Raw genomic sequence first — 16,324 nt, 5'->3', positions numbered from 1 at the left:
GGCTGGGGGTCCCAGGGTGGGCGTCAGTAGGGCTGGTTTCCTCCGAGGGCTGGACAGGGTCTGTCCCAGCAACTCAGGTGTGTAAGCATTGGGCTTAGATGGAAAGGGATCCTGGTCATCGGGAGCCAAAGGTTACCTCCTGTCACAGTAAGCGTAGCATCCTACGGCCTGCTCCAGGGAAAGGTTTCCCAGTGTAACAGCTCCACTCCGCTCCAGGGAAAGGCTTCCCAGTGTAACAGCTCCGCTCCGCTCTGCTCCAGCAGGGGAGAGTTTCCCTAGCAAAGTTGTTACAGTTCTGCTCCCTGTAACAACTCGGCCGCACTGGGGGATGGTTTCCCCAGCCAAAGGGTTACAGCCTTGCTCCTCTCCACTCCGCCCAGGCTCTGTCTCTGCTCCTGCAAAAGAAGGTCTCACCCAAACCTCATTGAAGAGATTTGTTGGGAAGGAAGAATCCAGGAGAGTGGCTGCCTCTGCCAGGGTGGGAAAAGGACAGCAGCCAACCGACCAGGCACAGAACAGCGTATATAGGACTTCTTAGGGGTGGGGTTTTTCCAGGGAGAAGATTTTCAGGGTAGGAATTGGTTAGAATTAAGTCCTTGAGCTCAGATTGGCTAAATCTTGTGCTCAGGGATTTTTTGTTGTTGTTCAGGGATTGGTTGGTTTTCTGTTAGATGATCAGGCAGATTTGGCTCTGGTTTCAGAGCCAAAGTGTGTTTCTTTCATTGGCCCTTTTTAGTCTTTTGGCTCTAATTTTAGGGCCAGGGCGTATTTCTTTCGCTGCCTCTGATTCTAGAGCACTGGTTTCAGGGTCAGGGTGTATTCCTTTGGTTCTGGGTTGAGGGCCAAATTGTTTCTTTCACTGGCTCTGGTTTTAGGGCCACAGTGGGTTTCTTTGTCTGGCTCCATTTACCCTACAAGGTGACTGCATGTCCAGAGTCTCCAGTGGACATCATGCTAGTGTGTATGTGTGTGTATGTGTCTGTCTTCCCTGCATCTCTCCCTTGTATGATATAACATGTTGGATTAGGGTCCCACCCAATGTGACTTCCACCTCTCCTAAATACCTTAGAGGGCTATGTGCATGTCTGCCTTCCTTTCTTCTTCTTTCTTTCTTTCTTTCTTTTTTTTTTTTTTTTTTTAAGATTTATTTGTTATGTATACAGTGTTCTGTCTGCACGTATCCCTGCAGGCCAGAAGAGGGCGCCAGATATCATTACAGATGGTTGGGAGCCACCATGTGGTTGCTGGGAATTGAACTCAGGACCTCTGGAAGAGCAGCCAGTGTCCTTAACCGCTGAGCCATCTCTCTAGCCCCCTTCCTTCCTTCTTAAGATTTATTTATTTGCTGGGCAATAGTGGCACACGCCTTTAATCCCAGCACTCGAGAGACAGAGCCAGGCGGATCTCTGTGAGTTTGAGGTCAGCCTGGTTTACAGATCGAGATCCAGGACAGGCACCAAAACTACACAGAGAAAAAAAAAATTATTTTTATTTTTTCAAGATAAAGTCTCTCTTTGTCATCCTGGCTGTCCTGTCTCTGTCTCTGCCTCTCAAGTGCTAGGATTAAACACCATGTCCTGCTATCTATTTATCTTTAGTGTATGAGTGTTTGTCTGCCTTGATGTAGGTGCACTGTGTGCGTGCAGTGCTCATTGAGGCCAGAAGAGGGTGTTGGAGCGCCTGAAACGAGTTCTAGCCTGTTGGATACCGTGTGGGTGCTGAGTGTTGAACCGTCAGGACCCTGGAGATCAGGGAGGCTGTGGCATTGTGCATGATGTGGCCTTGTCTCCCCAGATTGTGTCGAGCTGCGAGAAGGAACTGGTGCAGCCGTTCAGCTCCCTCTTCCCCAAGGTGGAGTACATCGCGCGGGCTGGCTGGACACGGGATGGCAGATAGTGAGTGTCCTGGGGATGGGCAGGTACCCGGGGCCACTCGGGGGCCCACCAGGGTGGAGCTCGGTGCCCTGTACCCATGCCTTTTCCCTTAGGGTCCCTCCCAGCCTCAGCCAGCAGACCTGCAAAGCTGGGGACTTGGACATCAGGTCATTCTGACCTAAGTCCCAAGACGGGGCAATCCCAGGTGGCCCAGAGTAGAAGGAATACCAGGACTCAGGACGTAGGAATGCCTCCAGGTCTCTCGGGATCCTGCTTTTTCCATAGTTGGGACAGAATGCAGAAACAGACAGTCTTGCTCACCACTTCCTCCCTCCTCATCTTCCTTTCCTCTTCCTGTGCAGCCCAGGCTGACCTAGAACTTGGAAGCCCAGGATAAGCCTAAACTCCTAATGCTCCCCCTCTACCTCCTACTGCTGTGATGAGAGGTGCATGGCCATGCCTGGCAAAACCATTTCAAAATAAAAAACTTCAAAAGGCCTGGGGTTGCAGAGCGGTCTAGCATGCACAAGGCCCCTGGTTCATGCCCAGCACGAGAATAGAACATTGTCCGTTTAGTTAATGTTGGTCATAATGGCACACGGCTGCCATTCTACCTCTCTGACAGTGGAGGCAGGAGGATCAAGTGCTCAAGGTCACCAGGCGGTGGCCCACGCCTTTAGTCCCAGCACTGGGGAGGCAGATGCAGGCAGATTTCTGTGAGTTCGAAGCCAGTCTGGTCTATGAAGCGAGTTCCAGGACAGGCACCAAAATTACACAGAGAAACCCTGTTTCAACAAACAAACGAAGAGTTCAAGATGATCCTCAGCTACACAAGACCCTAGCCTCAAAAAAAGGGTGTGGGGAAGGGAGGTCATTTGACAAAAAAACAAAAAGCCACCTGTCCAGTTTGAGAATACTGTCCCAGGATGGATTGTGTGGATTGTGCGCCTGGAGCCTCACCTGATCTGTATGGAGATGGTGTACCAGTTAGATCTCCTCCACACCCCGACTCCAGCAGGGTTAGCCAGGGAATGGCCCTGTGTGGCCCTGTCCCCTGCTGTCCCCTGCTGTCCCCTGCCAGTCACTGAGCCCTCCTGCTGCCTCCTCTCGTCCTCCCAGTGCCTGGGCCATGTTCCTGGACCGTCCCCAGCAGCGGCTCCAGCTCGTCCTCCTGCCGCCCGCCCTTTTCATCCCGGCCCCTGAGACCGAGGCCCAGCGGCAGGCAGCTGCCAGGGCCGTCCCCAAGAACGTGCAACCCTTCGTCATTTACGAAGAAGTCACCAATGTCTGGATCAACGTGAGCAGGAGCCCAGGGTGCCCACTGCTCCCACACCATGGTCCCCAGTGGGACGCTGGGCTGGGCTCGGGGGTCTGTGCAGCCTCAGAGTCCTCTGACCCAGCTGTCTCTCTCTCCCTGCAGGTCCATGACATCTTCCACCCGTTCCCGCAGGCCGAGGGCCAGCAGGATTTCTGCTTCATCCGTGCCAACGAGTGTAAGACTGGCTTCTGCCACTTGTACAAGGTCACTGTGGACCTTAAAACCAGTGACTACGACTGGACGGAACCCCTCAGCCCCACGGAAGGTGAGCAGAGCATCGGTCCCACGGGAGGCGGGGCAGGGGAAGGGCGGCCACACCCCGGCCTACCCTGCCTTGGTGCCATTGGCACCAGTCAGCTAGGCATCTGTTGATGGACTCGGGGTTTCCTGAGTGCCCGTGCACGGGGCCCTGGATGCCCCGTGCCAGCTGCGTGTGTTTGATCTGGTCCTTTTCCTGGTGTGTGACCTCACCTGCTTGTTTCTAGTTTGCCTGTTGCCCATGTTTGTGTCCCAGCCTCAGCCATCTGCCTCTCAGTCTCAGACCTCCTGCGCCTTGACCAGAGTGGCTCCAGGGGCCATGGTGAACAGTGGCGCACACCAGTGACCCCAGAAAAGTGTGTTCCCGCGGGAGACTCTGGTGGGGCAGGCGGTAATGCGAGAGTGATGTCAGAATGTGGCTCTGGCCTTGGGGCCCGCAGAGGAGGAGGAGGAGAGGGAGGAGCATGGTTCTAAAGTGAGTCAGTGCCTCGGTGGCATGCCACCGTGCAGACCTGACAGGGCTGGAAGGCACGTGGTGTGCTCTGGCGAAGGCCTGAGGCGGAGAACGCAGCTGTGCAGAAGCCTGGGCAGGGGCTGCAGCCGCGCAGAAAGGCTGTGCAGGACAGAGCGTGTGGTGGTGGGGGAGCCTGGAGGAGGTGCAGGAGGGAGGAGCAGCGGACTGTGACCCTGAAGGAAGCAGGAAGTGGTTGGTTCTGGCATCACTGTGAAGTGAGTAGGTTTCTGCAGGGCCCAGGACAAGGGCTGAGGAGAGTGAACGGGATCAGGTCCCAGTGGTGTTGAAATGTGGTCCTTGGTGACGCTCTCTCCCAGTGGGACAGGCACATGGCGGGTGCCGAGCATGACTCAGGGTCCAGTCGGGGCCATCAGGAGAGGGGAGCTCGCAGTGTGTTTGGAGCCAGTGGCTTGAGGCGCCGGGTCTGAAGAGACTGTGCTTCTCAGTGGAACTCACGGCTCCTGGGGTGATGGCAGATGAACCCCAAGGGCTGAGGGCACAGCCCGCGCAGTGGAGCTGTGTCGTCTACCTCAGGGCCTTTGCACAGGCCGTGGCCTCAGCTCAGGGCCCAGGTCCAGCCTCCACAGGCTACATTCAGGGGGCATCCCCTCGTCTGCCTGCTCCGTGCCAGCAGCTCCCCCAGCTGTTACAGCTGCACATGCCCCCAGATGTTGTTCAAGCCTCTCTGAGATGGATCATCTTCAGTGAGCACCACGGTTCAGAGGTGGTACCCACAGCGGGCTGTGGCAGCCATGGGCTCAGAGGGCGGAGAGTGAGGGAGGCGGCAGCGTCTCTGAGGGCCAGGGGCCACAGGAGTCCAGGCCTCACGTCCCGGCTGCTGTGGGACGCAGTGACTCAAGGCTGGGGCTTCTGTCTGTCCCTCCTGGCGGTGACCTCAGTGTCACGGGATGTCACCGACTCTGATCTGCACCCTGCTGGGGCACCACCCCTGCACTCAGGGAGCCTAGGGCTGGAAACTCCTCCAGCTCATGGTTGCCCAGCCCCACAGGCTTACTCGGGGCCCAGCATGCGCCTCCTGGCGTGACATCATGGCAGCTGAGTGTCTGAGCAGGAGGGAGATTCGGAAGGGCTAGCCTGGGCTGGAGCTGAGTTGATACAGTGTCCATCAGACACACAGGAAGCCGTGGGCTCCCATGTGTGGTAGAATGTGGAGGCAGGAGAGTCAGGACTTCAAGGTCAGCCTCGGCTACTTAGTAAGCTTGAAGTCAGCCTGGTCTACATGAGACCATGTCTAACGTGGGGGTGGGGGTGGGGGGTGGAGAGGTGGCTCAGTGGTTATAGCCCCGGCTGTTCTTGCATAGGACCCAGGTTCAGTTTCCAGCACCCACATGGCTCAGAACTGTCCAACTGCATTCCCCAGGCCCTGTGCTCTCTGCAGGCACCACACAGACACACACCACACCACACACACCACACACACACACACACACACACACCACACACACCACACACGCACACACACCACACACACGCACACACACACACAGACACACAGACCACACACACACACCACACGCACACACACCACACACACACACAGACACACACACACCACACGCACATGCACACCACACACACAGACCACATACACCACACACCACACGCACACGCACACACACACACAGACCACATACACCACACACCACACATGCACACACACCACACATGCACACACCACACACACACCACATACACCACGCACGCACGCGCGCACACACAGACATACCACACACATGCACACACACGCGCGCACACACACACACCATACACACACACACCATACACACACACACCATACACATGCACACACACACACACACGCACACACACACCATACACACACATGCACACACACACGCACACACACATGCACACATGCACACACAGTGTGCACAGGAATACACTTGCACACCTGGGGTAAAAGGTGAACATGAAGAAGGACTGTGAAGGATAAGGAGGTTGGCATGGGACGAGGTGGCTTTGGAGGACACACCAGGAGGTGGGATGTATCTAGGTGATTGGCTGTGGTGACAGCAGACAAGAGGGTCACTGGGACCCTCTGGTGCCGAATGCAGATGCACAGCCTCAAATCTGAGGTTCGGGCAGGGGTGGGCCACAGATGGTGCCCTGTGTGTGGGTGGGGCATGTGAGGGCTAGCCTGGGCAATGGCAGCCTTAGACTAGGAAAATACAACAGGACAGCCAGCTGTCTCCCTGACGCTGCCCCAGTCCATGTCAGATGTACCCTAGCAAAAGCCTGATTTCTGTTTGGTAGGGTTTGGAAGCGGCCACAGGCCTGAAACTCAGCAGGCCTCAGGGGATCAGAACCTGGTTCTGTTTGTCGGTGGTGGATTTGCTCTTGAGACAGGAGTCTCACTGTGTAGCCTAGACTGGCACAGAACCCACAGAGATCCTCCTGCCTCTGCCTCCGGAGTGCGGGGATTAAAGGTGTGCGCCATGCCTGGTTGCCCAATGGAAGCCTGGTTCTGGTTCTGGTGACCCAGCATGATCTAGGAGGTTATGGCCACTCACCATGTGCCACACCTGCTGTAAGTTAGGAAGACTCCCTCCTGGCTGTTTTCCGGAAGCACTAGCTGGCCCCGCTGGCCGCCCCGTAGGCTGGGCACTGGCTGTGACTGTCCTTCCCTTGGCTGCAGAGCTGCTGGTCCTGTCCCGCCTCCCTCACCTCTGCTCCCCACCTCCCTCACCTCTGCTCCCCGCCTCCCTCACCTCTGCTCTCCGCCTCCCTCACCTCCGATCTCCTTCCCGCAGATGAGTTTAAGTGCCCCATCAAGGAGGAGGTCGCGCTGACCAGTGGCGAGTGGGAGGTCTTGTCAAGGCATGGCTCCAAGGTACTGGTCTCCGGCCTCCTGTGGCTGGCTCCGCCCTCCCCCACCAGGGGCCTGGGGACACCAATACTCTCAGCAGGGAGGTCCCTGTGGGGAGGCCTGGCCCATCCCAGTGCTGCCCTGGAGCCCGCAGCTCCCTCCCTCTCCCAGGACAGCAGTTCTCTGACGGAGTGCTGAGGGCCGGCCAGCCTCTCCCCACTCCCTTCCGGGAGCTCCCCAGTGTGCTGGCTGCAGAGTCAGATAAGCCACCAGGGCACCCCGAGCCAAGAGCCAGATTTCAGCTTTTTAAATTTGCTTTGTGTTTTCTAATTTTTATTCATTTTTTAACTTCGCAGTGCAGGGCATAGCCCCCGGGTCCTCTGAGTGTTAGGCAGGTTCCCACTGGGCTCTACGCCAGCCACACACTGGGAAACGCTCTGTGTGCCCCTCCCGGTGGGACCACGTCCTCACCTGCGTTGTCACAGACAGGACTTCTCCCTGTGGCCGTGGACCTTTCACTCTGGAATTAAGGAAAACATGAGGCCGAAACATTTTCAGAGTCCCAGCAGAGTGTTGTCTGCGGGGCTGTCATCCCAACACTCAGGAGCCAAGGAGAGGGGAACCTTCAGATTTAGGCTAGCCTGGGCTACACGGCAAGCCTCAGCCTCAAAATCAAGCAAACAAACAGACCTCTTTTTATTTTTTGAGAAAAGGCTGGCCTTGGCCTCGAACTCCTGATCCTCCCAAGTGTTGGGTGACAGGCATGCTGTACCGTGCCCCCTCATGTGGTGTTGCGGATGGAGCAGGGCCTAGTGCATGCTGGGGGAGCTCTCAGCCCCCCAGCAGCGTGTCCCTTGTGCCCTGCCCTCAGTCTGTCGGGCTCCGGGGTGGGGCGGGCGGCAGCGGGCGAGGGGGTGGTCCCTGGTTGCTGTCCCTGGGGCGAGGGGCGAGGGCAGAACGTGTAGCCGGGCACGGCTGGTCACAGAAGCCCCCGCTGCCCGCAGATCTGGGTCAACGAGCAGACGAAGCTGGTGTACTTCCAAGGCACGAAGGACACGCCCCTGGAGCACCACCTTTATGTGGTCAGCTACGAGTCGGCTGGCGAGATCGTGAGGCTCACCACGCCCGGCTTCTCCCACAGCTGCTCCATGAGTCAGGTGGGCATGCCACGCCCCCCTGTCGATCCATCGAGGGTGAGGCCTGGGTCCCTGGCCAGGGACTGGTCCTCACTGGGCTGTTTCCCCATCTGCAAAGCGTCGGTGGCGATGGCCCGTGGGTGGGTGGGGCTGTGCGGCGGGTGGGTGGGGCTGTGCGGCGGGTGGGTGGGGCTGGGGTGGGTGGGGCTGTGCGGCGGGTGGGTGGGGCTGGGGTGGGTGGGTGGGGCTGTGCGGCGGGTGGGTGGGCTGTGGGGTGGGGGGGGTGGGTGGGGCTGGGTGGGTGGGGCTGTGCGGCGGGTGGGTGGGGCTGTGCGGCGGGTGGGTGGGGCTGTGCGCGGGTGGGTGGGGCTGTGCGGCGGGTGGGTGGGGCTGTGCGGCGGGTGGGTGGGGCTGCGCGGCGTCTGCTCTCCTGCACTGAGTGCCACCCTGCTGCCCCCCCGCAGAACTTCGACATGTTTGTGAGTCACTACAGCAGCGTGAGCACACCGCCCTGCGTGCACGTGTACAAGCTGAGCGGCCCTGACGACGACCCGCTGCACAAGCAGCCACGCTTCTGGGCCAGCATGATGGAGGCAGCCAGTGAGTAGTGCACCTCGGGGAACTGGCCCGGCGGCCGCGGGAAGGCAGGGGTGGACAGCCACGGCTCCCGGCGACAGGTGCACAGGGAATAGTTCACACTCTCACAACAAGCGAGGTTCCCCGTGTCTCTGGCATGGCTGCAGGTGCAGGTGCCTGGCAGCCACCCTAGCACCCTGGGGTAACCTCTGTGACAGTACCTCGGAAAGCAGATGTTTGGAACCTGTAGTTTTGGCAGGGAGCTCAGGGTCACTCACCAGAGGCCCAGAAAGAGCTAATGTTCCGAGAAACTGCCTCAAAGCTTGAGGTCCACCACGACTCTGCTTGAGTAACTTTGAGCTCCAGTTTCTGCACATGAGGGCCATGCCTTGGAAAAACCTCGAATAGTGGCTGGGCCTCAATAGCAGAGTGCTTGCATGCCTGAAACCCCGGTTCCGTCCCCAGAAACCAAGTCTGGTAGGACACACTGTCATCCCAGCCCTCAGGAGGCAGAGGCAGGAGTCTGTAAGTCTGGGTCCAAGCCAGCCTGGGCTGCGGAAAGAGATGGTGTCTCAGGAAAGCAAGGCCTTGGCCTCACCACAGCAGGTGACCAGTGTGGCTGTGTGCCCGTCCTTGGCAGCCATGGTCAGGGTGACTGCGTCCCTCTGAGGCCAGCTTAGGCTTCTGCCATACTCCTCTTCCCACCGTGACCACGCAGATGGAGGGACCCTGTGGGGATGTCCCCCATGCCACCCCGACGCTCCCCCAAGATCATCTTCCAGCAGAAGCAGCGGGGGCGGCTTGGGGTGGGCACGGCCCTGCTGGCCGCTCTGAACCCCCCCTGTCCCCGCAGACTGCCCCCCGGACTACGTGCCTCCCGAGATCTTCCACTTCCACACGCGTGCCGACGTGCAGCTGTACGGCATGATCTACAAGCCGCACACCCTGCAGCCGGGGAAGAAGCACCCCACTGTGCTCTTTGTCTATGGGGGCCCTCAGGTGGGTGCACCCCGGCCCAGACCCGTCCCCCGGCACCCCTGCGGCTCTCACCACCCGCCTGCCCCACCTGCAGGTGCAGCTGGTGAACAACTCCTTCAAGGGCATCAAGTACCTGCGCCTGAACACGCTGGCGTCCCTGGGCTACGCCGTGGTCGTGATCGATGGCCGGGGCTCCTGTCAACGGGGCCTGCGATTTGAGGGGGCCCTGAAAAACCAGATGGTGAGTCCTGCTCCTGCGGTGTGGCCTTCGGGAACAAGTGGGTCCTGGACACCCAGGGGCCCGCCACTCCTCCCAGGCCTGAGCATGGCTGGCGCGAGGAGAGACGCAGCCTGATGCTGTGACGGTGCCTCGGTCCACAGGGGACCCAAGGGGTCTGACGGGCCTGCCAGAGGGAGGGAAGCGATAGGGAGGTGGGTGGGGACGCTGGTGTTGAGGGCGGTGACGGTGGGGAGGGGGGTGGGGGGGACGCTGACAGTGGTGTGATGACGATGGTGGTGATGGTGATAGTGATGATGGTGATGGTGGAGATGGTAGTGATGGGGGTGATGGTGACGGGGGTGACGGTGCGGGGGGCGGTGACGGGGGTGCGGGGGGGGGGGTGACGGGGGTGACGGTGCGGGGGTGCGGTGCGGGGGTGACGGTGACGGGGGGGGGGGGGGGGGTGACGGGGGTGACGGGGGTGACGGGGGGGGGGGTGACGGGGTCATGGTAGTGGCGGGGTGACGGGATGGTGGTGCCATCAGAGCGGCTTCAGCAGGGCCAGTCGGCAGACACGTCTAGAGTGCGACCTGGAGTCTAAGAGTTGCCGCTTCTCACCATCGCTAGCGACAGGTGACGGGGTGTGGGGTCCGGGTCGCCACCCTGGGGAAGTCACAGCGCTGGGCTTCCACAGGGCCAGGTGGAGATCGAGGACCAGGTGGAAGGCTTGCAGTACGTGGCCGAGAAGTACGGCTTCATCGACCTCAGCCGCGTCGCCATCCACGGCTGGTCCTACGGCGGCTTCCTCTCGCTCATGGGGCTCATCCACAAGCCACAGGTGTTCAAGGTGGGTCTCACTCCTGTCCAGCTGCCCCTGTCCTCACCCCGGAGCCCCAACCCGGAGCAAGCACCTTGGCAGGGGCCTTGCCACCTGGCTATCTCTCCCCGCAGCCGCCCCACGAAGCCGAGTCCCCCTCCTCATTGCCCGCCACCACCGACCCCAGGATGGCATCCGCCAGCAGCTCTATGTGGGAGGCCAAGCCCGGGACCCCCGCCTCGGAGGGGCAGAGGTGGGGCATGCTGTGAGGAGCAGCAGGGGGGCGCAGGCCCCGGGACTGGCAGGGCACTGCGGGGCGGCGGCCATGAGGAGGCGGAGGAGGCAGGAAGGTGGGACGGGCCCTCCCTCCACACCCGCGTGTCCCAGAGCAGCTCCAGGCCCACGGGGACACGTCTGAGGGCCCCCGCCAGCCACCACCCTCGTGCATGAGCTGCCTGGCCCTCCGCTGAGGCTCACAGTCCCGGTCAAGGCCAGGCCCCAGAGCCGACGCCTTTCTCCTTCTCTCTCTCCCTGCCCGATCCGTCCCCTGTGTCTTCCAGGTAGCCATTGCGGGCGCTCCCGTCACCGTGTGGATGGCCTATGACACAGGGTACACGGAACGGTACATGGATGTCCCTGAAAACAACCAGCAAGGCTATGAAGCAGGGTCTGTGGCCCTGCACGTGGAGAAGCTGCCCAATGAGTAAGACACCTGCCCCCGCACCATCCGCCACCCCCACCTGCCCCCACCTGACCCCCACCACCGTCCGCCACCCACCTGACCCCCCACCGTCCGCCACCCACCTGCCCCCCCCCCCGCACGCCTGCCCCCCACCGCCCCCCCACCCACCTGACCCCCCCACCCCCGCACCTGCACCCCTGCCCACCCCACCCCCCACCCCTGCCCACGCACCATCCCCACCCACCTGACCCCCACCCCCCCTGCCACCCACCTGCCCCCCCACCTCCCCCACCCACCTGCCCACGCACCATCTGCCCCACTCCCACCCGCCCACACACCATGCTCCCCCCCACCCCCCCCCTGCTCCCCGCACCATCCCCCACCCACCTGCTCCCGCACCGTCCACCACCCACCTGCCCACGCACCGTACACACCCACCTGCCCACGCATCCTCCGCCACCCACCTGCCCATGCACCATCCGCCTCCCACCTGCCCACGCACCATCCGCCACCCACCTGCCCCCCACCATCCGCCACCCACCTGCCCACGCACCATCCGCCACCCACCTGCTCCCCGCACCATCCGCCTCCCACCTGCTCCCGCACCGTACACCACCCACCTGCCCACGCACCATCCCCCACCCACCTGCCCACGCACCATCCCCCACCCACCTGCCCATGCACCATCCGCCTCCCACCTGCCCACGCACCATCCGCCTCCCACCTGCCCCCCGCACCGTTGCCACCCACCTGCCCACGCACCATCCGCCACCCACCTGCCCACGCACCATCCGCCACCCACCTGCCCACGCACCATCCGCCTCCCAGCACCCTTCCCTGCGTGGGTCTCCTGGTACCTCCCGCCAGCTGTCCTGCCTCCTGGAGTGTCAGACCCACCTGGAGGTGCAGGACCGTGGGGATTAGGGCACCCCGCCTCCCTGAAGCGCTTGCCCACACAGTTCAAGTAGCCCTGTGAGCTTGTGTCCAGCCTTGTAGAGCCCATCTGGACCCAAACTCCTCATGCCGCACGGCATGGACACTGTCCACACACGGTCACCTGCCAGGTGCTGGTCACAGTGCGATGTGGCGAGGGTGTCCCCGCCTCCCGGAACCCCCACCATTGCCTGCACCCCACAAGGCTCCTGCTCACTGCGCTGAGCTGTGGAAGCAGAGCAGAGGCTGCCAGGGCCCAGACGTCACTGTTGCTGGGATGGCCCTCTCTCTGAAGGATAGCATGTTCTAGAACTAGAGATCTAATGGGTATACAACATCATAAAGCCACAGACACCAAATGCCGCTCTGTCATTCGCGGGAACTATTAGTGCTGCACAAATTTGGTACAAGGTAGAGCATGTGGCCAGCATGCAGGAGGCCCTGGGCCCCGTGGTAGAGCATGTGGCCAGCATGCAGGAGGCCCTGGGCCCCGTGGAGAGCACGTGGCCAGCATGCAGGAGGCCTGGGCCGAGGTAGAGATGTGGCAGCATGCAGGAGGCCTGGGCCCCGAGGTAGAGCATGTGGCAGCATGCAGGAGGCCCTGGGCCCCGTGGAGAGCACGTGGCCAGCATGCAGGAGGCCTGGGCCCCGAGGTAGAGCATGTGGCCAGCATGCAGGAGGCCCTGGGCCCGTGGAGAGACGTGGCCAGCATGCAGGAGGCTGGGCCCGAGGTAGAGCACGTGGCCAGCATGCAGGAGGCCCTGGGCCCCGTGGAGAGCACGTGGCCAGCATGCAGGAGGCCCTGGGCCCCGTGGAGAGCACGTGGCCAGCATGCAGGAGGCCTGGGCCCCGTGGAGAGCACGTGGCCAGCATGCAGGAGGCCCTGGGCCCGTGGTAGAGCACGTGGCCAGCATGCAGGAGGCCCTGGGCCCCGTGGAGAGCATGTGGCCAGCATGCAGGAGGCCCTGGGCCCCGTGGAGAGCACGTGGCCAGCATGCAGGAGGCCCTGGGCCCCGTGGAGAGCACGTGGCAGCATGCAGGAGGCCCTGGGCCCCGTGGAGAGCATGTGGCCAGCATGCAGGAGGCCTGGGCCCGTGGAGAGCACGTGGCCAGCATGCAGGAGGCCTGGGCCCCGTGGTAGAGCACGTGGCCAGCATGCAGGAGGCCCTGGGCCCCGTGGAGAGCACGTGGCCAGCATGCAGGAGGCCCTGGGCCCCGTGGAGAGCATGTGGCCAGCATGCAGGAGGCCCTGGGCCCCGTGGAGAGCACGTGGCCAGCATGCAGGAGGCCCTGGGCCCGAGCCCAGCAGTACAGATCCCAGGCACAGCAGCACACGCCTGTCATCCCAGCACTCAGGAGGTCATCCTTAGCTACATGGTCAGTTCAGGGCCAGCCTGGGCTACATGAGACCCTGTCTCTAAAGTAAATAAGTCTGTTATAAAAGAGAAAACTCACCTTCTGGTCACTCCTACCACTTGTGATATTCTGAGAGCCACAGGTGACTGCTGGCCAGTGCATAATGTCAGTGGTGGTCACAGTGGGAATCTGCTTCCAGAACATTCCCCCATGCCAGAATGCCTGGCAATGGGGCTACTTTAGACAGCCCTTTCCCTCCACTTCTGCCTTGCCTGCTGCACTGGGGCTGGGGGGGGGGGGACTCTGAGCCCATGGGTACCACCCCTGGCACCCCCCCACACACACACACAGAGGCCTCACTTGCTCCCCTGTCTCCTCCAGGCCTAACCGCCTGCTCATCCTCCATGGCTTCCTGGATGAGAATGTCCACTTTTTCCACACAAACTTCCTCGTGTCCCAGCTGATCCGGGCAGGGAAGCCATACCAGCTCCAGGTGAGTATGGGGCCAAAGTCCCAGGCTCCACCCTCCGCTCCCGTCTACTTCAGGGTCCTGTGTTCAGTCACATCTATTGGCCAGCCTGGGCCAACAACCACCACATCCCAGGTCCTCAGTGATCACACCAGAGACCCCTGCTTTGAAGAATCCGCTTGGCTAGAGGCATGGGGGAGAGGACCCCTGAGGGAGGGGACATTTAATCCCCAGCCCCTGGTCAGCCTTGGGGGTGTGGTGGGGGCCTGCTGGGCAGAGCCTTGCTGCCAGGGTAGGGCTTGCTGCAGAGGCGGGGCTTCCGCGGTGAGGTGGGGAGCGGACCTCAGGGGTGCCTCTGCCTAGAGGATGTCCTGTGGAAATGTGGGGGAGACTCAGGGCGGCTGCCACACAGGACGGGCAGCGCCCCCCTCCTCAGGAGGTGTGCCTCAGACTGAGAGGAGAGGCCAGTGGGCTTTCACGCGGTCCCAGCATCGCCTGTGGGTGGCGGCTGTGGGTCTGAGAAAGCCCTGGGCATGGTGGTGCAGTGGTCACCAACGCCTCAGCCCTGACCGGCAGAGCAGGGTCCCCGCGTGGGCCTGTCTGCAGCCATGCCCGCTTTGCAGATCTACCCCAACGAGAGACACAGCATCCGCTGCCCCGAGTCCGGGGAGCACTACGAGGTGACATTGCTGCACTTCCTGCAAGAGCACCTGTGACCTGTGACCTCCGACCTCTGCCCTGATGCCGCCGCCGCCGCTTTTCTTGCGTGTTTGTAATCTTTTAGTTTGGGAAGCTTTCGATTTGTTTGCTTGCTGCTGCTTGGGGGCCAGGACAGAGGCGGTGGCGGCCCCCATGCTGCCCTCCTCGGGCTCGTCAGGAGAAGACCACCACCGGGCCCACAGCCACCATGGGGGCTGCCACGGCCCCACACTTGCAGCACCATCCCAGCTCAGAAGCATGTGCCGCCCCGCCGACCCCCCCTGCAGAGTCGTGTGTGTTTGGGGAGCATTTTAAATAATTATTTAAAAGACAGGAAGCAAGCGGTACCAAAATATAACATTGGAGGTACGGCACTGGGCGGCTGGGAACCCACGCCCTCCTGACGCCCAGACCATGTGGAGCTGCCAAGCGCGTGTCGGGGCGTCCTCTGCGTCCTGCCTGTCCCTGCCCAACTCCTCCTCATGCACCACCCGGGGGTGCCAGGGTCGGGAGTAGGACCCATCCTGACCTCAGGGTTGCATCCCTTCCCTGCCCCCCTCCCACCAGAGTTCGGGCATAAAGAAGTAAAAAAAAAAAAAAAAAAAAAAAAAAAAAAAAAAAAAAAAAAAAGGAAAAAAAAAAAAAAAAACAAACAGAAACCACCTCTACATATTATGGAAAGAAAATATTTTTGTCAATTCTTATTCTTTTATAATTATGTGGTATGTAGACTCATTAAACGATTCCAGATGGAAATGGTGCTGTGTGAGGCTCCTTCTCAAGCCGGGTTGGCCTGAGGGATTGGGGGGCGGGGGATCTGTGGGACGGGGTGGGGGGTGCTGGCCTGGAAGAGAGGTATGAGACACATGGACATGGGACCAGGACAAGGGGGGCGGGGGTGTCACTGGGGTGCCCCATATGGGCTCCATCCCAGGCCTCGGAAGGTGGAGGCCACAGGGTCAGGAGTTCAAGGTCATCCCTGGGTACTTGAAACCCTGTCTCAAAAACATTTCTTAATCACTGAAATTATTCTTTAAAGATGTGTTATTTTTAATTGTGTATTTGCATGGGTATGCATGTGTGCCTGTCAGTGGGTATGGGCACATGAGTATGGATGTCTCCATAAGTCAGAGGAGTTGGATTCCCATGGAGCTGGGTGTGAGCCTCACCCACGGTGAGGGTGTGTGGAACTAAATTTGAGGCCTCTAGAAGAGCAGCCTGTTCCTAACTGTGAGCCTTCTTCTCCGGCCTTCCAAGTATTGAAATTATAAAGGCCGGTCATGATGGCTGTCCCAGCACTCGGGAGGCAGAGGCAGGCGGATCTCTGTGAGTTGGAGGCCAGCCTGGGCTACCGAGTGAGTTCCAGGAGAGGCGCAAAGCTACACAGAGAAACCCTGTCTCAAAAAACCAAAACAACAACAACAAAAGACCCCAAGTTCTAGCCCCAGGACAGCTAAGCAACAAAAGTGAAAGAATCCACTGTCCCCTGCATGGGGCCATCCTTCCCCTTCAGCGCAGGACACTCCGGACAAGGCCTGTCTGGCCAGGGGGGAGTGGGAGCAGGCAGTGTGTCTGTCCTAATAACACCTGCAGGGTCCGGTAAGCAAATGGCCACTTCAGGCCATAAACCTGCAGTTCAGCCAGAC

General features: G+C 60.6%; 1 protein-coding gene across 4 annotated transcripts in view; it reads left to right on the top strand.

Annotated features, from left to right (window-relative positions):
- Nucleotides 1-14,832, top strand: part of Dpp9 (dipeptidyl peptidase 9) — a 33,247-nt gene extending 18,415 nt beyond the window's left edge. For 2 of the 4 annotated variants that reach the window (XM_037198190.1, XM_037198188.1), the window contains exons 10-22: nucleotides 1,795-1,895; nucleotides 2,994-3,171; nucleotides 3,295-3,457; nucleotides 6,757-6,836; nucleotides 7,817-7,969; nucleotides 8,413-8,548; nucleotides 8,990-9,130; nucleotides 9,378-9,523; nucleotides 9,597-9,743; nucleotides 10,417-10,569; nucleotides 11,100-11,242; nucleotides 13,892-14,003; nucleotides 14,603-14,832. In XM_037198190.1, the coding sequence (XP_037054085.1) occupies nucleotides 1,795-1,895; nucleotides 2,994-3,171; nucleotides 3,295-3,457; nucleotides 6,757-6,836; nucleotides 7,817-7,969; nucleotides 8,413-8,548; nucleotides 8,990-9,130; nucleotides 9,378-9,523; nucleotides 9,597-9,743; nucleotides 10,417-10,569; nucleotides 11,100-11,242; nucleotides 13,892-14,003; nucleotides 14,603-14,695 (1,746 nt within the window). In that variant the 3' untranslated portion in view covers nucleotides 14,696-14,832. Of the gene's footprint in view, nucleotides 1-1,794; nucleotides 1,896-2,993; nucleotides 3,172-3,294; nucleotides 3,458-6,756; nucleotides 6,837-7,816; nucleotides 7,970-8,412; nucleotides 8,549-8,989; nucleotides 9,131-9,377; nucleotides 9,524-9,596; nucleotides 9,744-10,416; nucleotides 10,570-10,673; nucleotides 10,793-11,099; nucleotides 11,243-13,891; nucleotides 14,004-14,602 lie in introns of those variants that run through there. The other 2 variants (XM_028859683.2, XM_037198189.1) reach the window with 2 other exon arrangements.
- Nucleotides 14,833-16,324: the final 1,492 nt, after the last annotated feature.

The sequence above is a fragment of the Peromyscus leucopus genome, chromosome 22, assembly GCF_004664715.2.
Source record: "Peromyscus leucopus breed LL Stock chromosome 22, UCI_PerLeu_2.1, whole genome shotgun sequence".
NCBI classification, from domain to species: domain Eukaryota; kingdom Metazoa; phylum Chordata; class Mammalia; order Rodentia; family Cricetidae; genus Peromyscus; species Peromyscus leucopus.
This window is presented reverse-complemented; position numbering and strand designations above follow the sequence as displayed.